The sequence below is a fragment of the Cyprinus carpio genome, chromosome A4 (genome assembly GCF_018340385.1).
Source record: "Cyprinus carpio isolate SPL01 chromosome A4, ASM1834038v1, whole genome shotgun sequence".
Lineage (NCBI taxonomy): Eukaryota > Metazoa > Chordata > Actinopteri > Cypriniformes > Cyprinidae > Cyprinus > Cyprinus carpio.
The window spans coordinates 3,314,957-3,320,956 of record NC_056575.1 but is presented as its reverse complement, the minus strand read 5'-3'; the positions used below and the strand labels follow the sequence as shown (position 1 = coordinate 3,320,956).

The 6,000-nt window shown below is 36.5% G+C and overlaps 2 protein-coding genes and 1 long non-coding RNA gene across 7 annotated transcripts in view; 2 read left to right on the top strand and 1 right to left on the bottom strand.

Annotated features, from left to right (window-relative positions):
- LOC109065802 (scavenger receptor cysteine-rich type 1 protein M130-like) overlaps positions 1 to 539 on the bottom strand; it is a 3,343-nt gene extending 2,804 nt beyond the window's left edge. The window contains exon 1 of the mRNA XM_042736149.1: positions 529 to 539. Within this exon, the coding sequence (XP_042592083.1) occupies positions 529 to 539 (11 nt within the window). The remainder of the gene's footprint in view (positions 1 to 528) is intronic.
- A 42-nt stretch (positions 540 to 581) lies between these two features.
- Positions 582 to 2,421, top strand: LOC109047079 (ankyrin repeat and SOCS box protein 15-like). Its single transcript, XM_042738455.1, has 4 exons — positions 582 to 793; positions 878 to 1,439; positions 1,899 to 2,052; positions 2,140 to 2,421. The coding sequence occupies exons 1-4, from the start codon at positions 597 to 599 to the stop codon at positions 2,307 to 2,309; spliced, it is 1,083 nt and encodes a 360-aa protein (XP_042594389.1). The 5' UTR covers positions 582 to 596; the 3' UTR covers positions 2,310 to 2,421.
- A 551-nt stretch (positions 2,422 to 2,972) lies between these two features.
- On the top strand, positions 2,973 to 5,515 carry LOC109046589. Of its 5 annotated transcripts, XR_002010569.2 has the most exons (6): positions 2,977 to 3,364; positions 3,441 to 3,559; positions 3,640 to 3,720; positions 3,822 to 3,901; positions 4,193 to 4,304; positions 5,203 to 5,515. It is a non-coding gene; the product is annotated as an uncharacterized LOC109046589 (long non-coding RNA). The 5 variants fall into 5 exon arrangements; XR_006156464.1 differs by having other exon boundaries at positions 2,973 to 3,559; positions 4,026 to 4,304; XR_006156463.1 differs by having other exon boundaries at positions 2,973 to 3,559; positions 3,990 to 4,304.
- Positions 5,516 to 6,000: the final 485 nt, after the last annotated feature.

The following is a 6,000-nucleotide window of genomic DNA, read 5'->3' as shown; positions in this document are numbered from 1 at the left end:
ATCTGTCCCTATAGTAAATGATAAATTTAGTTAATATTAAATAACACCAATTGATTAGATTTAAATGTTACCTACTGGTGATAAATACTATAAATTATCTTTTTTTTTTTTACTGGTGTGCAAATTTACTAAAAATACTAAATGCATAAAAATCTGGAAATTGCGACTTTTAAATCAGCCAGCATGAAATAAATGCTACATAAATAAAGGAAGTGGCATTTTTTTTCTGCTTGGGGCTCTACATAAAGGCTAGGGTTACAAAAGAGCAGAACATTTCCGAAAACTTCCCAGAATTTTTGGAAACTTTCTGGGGTTTTGTTTTGGAAACTTTTCTTCCCCTTTGCAACCAGCCCATTCACACCAAGCACGATAATTAAAATGGTAATTATAACTATAATTTTTAAAAGGGGTCATGACTGCCTTTTTATTATTATTTTATAATATAATGTTATATAATGTAATAGGCTATTTTCATAGAACAATAATACTTCAATAAAAAAAAAAAACGCATAAATACTCAGTACAGGCCTTTTTGCCATCTTTAAAATAATGTATTCTAACTATGTGGCATTTAAAGGTTTATTCAGCAAAAAGGAATGTTTTTCTTGCTCTCACCTTTAGGGGGCGACGTCACATCACAAGCTACCAATGGAGACAGTGTGTTATATGACGCAGCAGGCGGTGGGAACCTGGACTGTATTGATCTACTCTTACAACATGGTGCCAATCCTAATGTAGCCAGTCTTTGCTCCCAACTGCCAATTCACCGTGCAGCCTACCAGGGGCACTACCTGTGAGATCACAGCAAATCAGTCTCACCACACTTTACCAAACACCTCTGCACGATTAATTATATTCTCTCTCTTTAAACTGACAGGGCTCTGAAGAAGTTAATTTCCATCACCAATATGAAGGCCATCCGTCTGTGTGGGATGAGTCCGGTTCATTCTGCAGCAGACGGAGGCCATGCTGACTGTCTTGAGTTGCTTATCAAGAAAGGTTTTGACGTCAACCCAATCCTGGGCTGCCAAATTTCTGAAAACTACGGTGACATGAGGAAGACCCCACTGTACTTCGCCATCAGCAATGGAGATGTCACCTGCGCTGAGTTGCTTCTGAAAGCAGGTGCGAAGCCGGACCTGGACCCGCTGCGCTGCCTCCTGGTGGCGGTCAGAGCTGAGAAGTACGAGCTGGTGTCACTGCTTCTCGCCTATGGGGCGGATGTCAACTGTTTCTTCTCTGTCATCTGTGACACCGTTTTTCCTACGGCATTGCAATACTGCCTCAAAGATGAAATGATGCTGCGCCTGCTCCTTAACAACGGTTACCATGCAGAAAGCTGCTTTGAGTGTTACCATGACAACTGGGTAACACCATACATATGGGCAGAGGCTCCTAGCCAGTCGTACCAAATCAGGAGTGATACGAATAAAGTTACCGTAAGAATCATGTTTGGGGTCTAGAAAACGATGTGGTGAATTCACTAACAGTTGCAGCACTTATTCACTAAACCCCTGAAAATGCAATAAACATTGCAATGAGAGGCTTTCTAGTGAACTCAAATCAAGAGCAATCTGAGCAAAGTGACTCTAAAGCATCATGTTTGGGGTTTAGAAAACAATGGTGCAGTTTCGGGCCACTTTTGCATTCGCAAAAACATGCGTCTTATTTAATAACCATTTAAAAACCAGCGTAACCAGGCGCTATATCACTGCAACTTAAACATTTAAAACCTAACTCATATCTGTGTAAATTATGTTCTTATATAATGTATTGTCACAATAAATGTTGCGCTGTTACTGTTTTGTGTGTGCGCTCGCATTTTAGGTCGCAATTCATTCTTAGTGAATGTCTATATTTATATGGGGCCTAATTATGCACTGTGTTCTGTGTTTGAATTTTGTGAGATTATTAGTGTGTCATGGATGGCGCATTTGGCTGGGAGGGTGGTGCAGACACTCCTAGATTACGTGAATCACGTGGACATCTGCTCTAAACTGCAATGCATTTTGGAGAGACAAGAGGAGTGGCCAGATATCTGTGAAATCCTTAGTAAGACACTTCTATTTACCATTTATGTCATTCCAAACCTGTATGAAACAAACAAACAAACATTTCTCTATGTCTGTTTGGTGTTAGGGAACCCTCGCTCTCTGAAACACCAGGCCAGGTTGGTTATCAGGAGATGTATGACACTGAGACGACTGAATGACCCTGAGTTCATGAGCACCGTTCCTTTCCCACCGGCACTGAAGAACCTCCTACTCTACAAAGAATACGATATTTACGGCCGAATGGATGAACAGTAGATATCTGTATCTATACACTGTTAAACCTAACAGTGAAAATCGCTTCATGAAATGAGTTCAACTCAAAATTTAAAAAAAGTTAATTCAACTCAATAAATACTTCTGATGTGAACTAAACAACTAATTATATTAAGCAGAACTCAATCTGAATAAGTTACTAAAAAATATTTTAACTCTAATGATTAAAGAAAATCATTTCATCTACTCTACGGCTGATCACAAAATATTTCAAAGAAATTTGAGCTTGCTTAATCGATTCCCAAGAAATCACGTTTGTATAGCGTAGAGCTCTAGGTTGTTGTATGTGACCCTGAACCACAAAACCAGTCTTAAGTCGCTGGGGGATATTTGTAGCAATAGCCAAAAATAGTATGGGTCAAAATTATTGATATTTCTTTTATGCCAAGAATCATCAGGATATTAAATAAAGATCATGTTTCATTAAGATATTTTGTAAACTTCCTCCTGTAAATATATTAAAACTTAATTTTTGATTAATAATATGCATTGCCAAGAACTTAATTTGGACAACTTTAAAGGCAATTTTCTCAGTATTAAGATTTTTTTTTGCAACCTTTAGATTCCAGATTTTCAAATAGTTGTATCTCAGCCAAATATGGAAAGCTTATTTATTCAGCTTTCAGATGACGTATAAATCTCAATTTCGAAAAATTGTTCCTTATGACTGGTTTTGTGGTCCATGGTCACATATTTATATATCTTTCATAACTAAATAAATAACTTAATCTCATAAAAAGCCAAAAGTAAGTATTTTAAAGTAATTCACTTTCACCCGAGGCAGAATATCATCCCGGTGTGTTTCCTAAAAATAAATAAATAAACAAACAAACAAAAAAACGCACGCGCATTTTTCAGTCGGTCAAGTGAAGCCCCGCCCCCCCCATACATCACAGACACGGAGTCACAGCAGGACAGCTCGCGGTCACGGAAAATAACAGGCAAGTTTTTACAACTTCTTAATCCCTATTTAGTGCACCTTTGACCGTTTTATGTTTTGTTGTGCTTATTTACCTGAAGATTAATCAGTAATGTGTGTAAGTGCTAATGTTAGCTAGCAAAGTACATTATACCCGCGGAAAATTAAGAAATATTTTTTGTACTTTCTCACAGTCGGACACAGGCAAACGAGCCTCGCAAATGTTATTTCCAAACCAGAAAGACGACCGACAGAACATCTTCCACACCTCTAACCGTCACTCGCGCCACAGAAACTGAAGCAGCGGGTAACGGTAAAGCAAACAAACACATTCCCAATATTACAATATGTTTGGACTTTTTGTTAATCATTGTTTATGATTCGCTTCATCAGTTTCATCTAGAATCTCCATGTGATGCTAATGAAGCCCGGTGAACGAAGCGGCTCGAGGAGGGTTTGTGGTGGCTGTAAAACGTTAGTTAACATTTTAGACTGTTATTTGCTCTTCAGGTTGTCTCATTTGAAACTCATACTAAACCAATGTTGTCATGCTTTTGAAATCAATCTTTTCACAGCAAAGGCAGCGAGGGTTTTTGAGATGTCAATGGCAACAATAGCAGCTATTGGCAATACTACTGTACGAGCTTACAATGAGGTAAGTACAATTCGCACTGAATAAACTGATGGGCTTCGGTGTTGTACAAGATGTGATTTGTCAGTTATTTAAATACATAATTCTTCAGTTTTTATTCTTGGATAAATTGCTTTTCATGCAAAAGCAATGATGTCCGGAAATGTCTTGCGGCACAAATGGTAGGTCTCCTGAAGCAATACAATACTGATTATTAGACTAAAATTTTAATCTGAACTTTGATCAAATTATTCATACACTGCCCTGTTGAAAAATAATAGTTAAATTACCGTAATTTTGTGTTTTGTTTTTAAGGACAGTAATGGCATTGATACTTCACACTATGACCCTGGCAGATCTATTATCTGAAAAGAAGAGACAGCAGATGTTTTCAAGACACACAGGTTATGTGTATAACCTGCACCAGGTAACACATATCAGGACAATATTATATTTACTAGCAACATTTTAACCTTGTAGCTGACATCAGCATAAATGCATGGAATAATTGAGAAAAAAGTTGTCTTGAATAGTTCACTTAAAAATGAAAATTCTGTCATGACTCATTTTGTCATAAAATATATACTTTTTTTTGACATTCTTTCAATGTTTTTGTCTATCCGTTGAAAGTCTAGGCAAACTTTATTTTCAAGCTTCAAAAGAACTTTAATTTAGGCTTTTAGTCACATTTAAACATTGAACAATGCACTCTTGTAGATCACAGGAAATACTGTAAATGGAAGCTGTATGTATGGGCAGCTCAAGCTTCTCAATTAAATTTGTTAATCAACTCTGTGACTTGTTTAGAAGACTTGCGTAAAACCGCTGTATTCATATTGATCAACTTACTTCTTGAAGCTCAATATTGATTGCCTAGACTTTCAATGGACGGACAAAATGATGATAGAGTATTAAAAAATATCTTTCCAAAGCTGAACAAGAGTTTTGTGTGTTTGGTATGATGATATTGAGTCAATGATGATAGAACTTTAATGTTGGGGTGAACTATCCCTTTAAGCACCAATTTTCTTTCTATTCTGTAATAAAAAAACCATAAGTTGCCAAATTAAATATTATTTATATAAATTAAGAAATTCAATTCAAGCTGTGGAACATTCAGCTGATACACTCCTGAAAATCTTGGAAGATATGATGTGAACATTACTACAAGGTTTTAAATGAACACACACCCTATTGACTAAATACTACTCCGATCCTTCACACCTTTATTGTCATTTATGAAATCTTAAATATGGTGTCTGCCCTCATAAGGGTATTTTTTATGATATGGTGACACACACAATTTTTCCCCCCACTGCATTTAGAAAAAGGAGCCTGATCAGGTGCAGAAGGCAGCAGTCACCATCAGAGTGAACATTGTCTTTAACACCAGTGGATGTTTTGAATGCATTTGAAGATGAGATGATGTCTGCCAAGTCTTGGGTCAGTGCACTGGTGCCGGTTTTGTTTTTGCACTCATTTTTAAACATTTCCTTGTTTGTGAAGTCTGGACGTATTTGGTGAAATTTCTAAGATTGTTTAAATGTTATGTTTTTGATTATAAAGTCCATTGATTTGGTTTTATGTTTGAAAACCTCTTGAAGAAATGTTGCAATTTCAATAAACACTTAAGAATACCCTCCTGTCCTGTCATCATTTCTTTGTACCAATATTAGTTTTTGCATAGTCTAAAGTAACTTTATTACTTTGAGTTTGATGGACTTAAACGATTTCAGGCAATTGGTTTCCTCAAACCATTTAATTAACTATATAGTTAAGACTTTTTTTTTGTTAAAATATGTATGCTACATAAATTTATTTACTCTGGAATCTGTTTGACTGACATTGTATTTTTATCACATTGCATTATTTTTTTAAACCGTAACAATTTGACATAAATTTCAAACTTTACCTATACACTGATCATGGCCCCAGTCCAAAAACACTGTGGATTTTGTGGAAGCTGTTGTTGCTAGAGGCACTTGTTTTTAGACCAACAACATTCCTGCTCTGTCAACGCCAGTCGGTGTCTCCAGAGATGCAGCAGACATTGTGTTCATGTCATAAACACAGATCCTAGCCTTACGTGGTTGTTTCCTATGGGACAACAAACAGCTTATCTG

What these genes read in the sequence shown, in the direction of transcription:
- LOC109047079 (XM_042738455.1), top strand. Translation starts at nt 597, where the DNA reads ATGTTTTTCTTGCTCTCACCTTTAGGGGGCGACGTCACATCACAAGCT. An exon ending in GTGATACGAATAAAGTTACC is followed by an intron (nt 1,440 to 1,898) that starts GTAAGAATCATG and finishes TCTGTGTTTGAA; the next exon opens with TTTTGTGAGATTATTAGTGT. An exon ending in AGATATCTGTGAAATCCTTA is followed by an intron (nt 2,053 to 2,139) that starts GTAAGACACTTC and finishes GTTTGGTGTTAG; the next exon opens with GGAACCCTCGCTCTCTGAAA.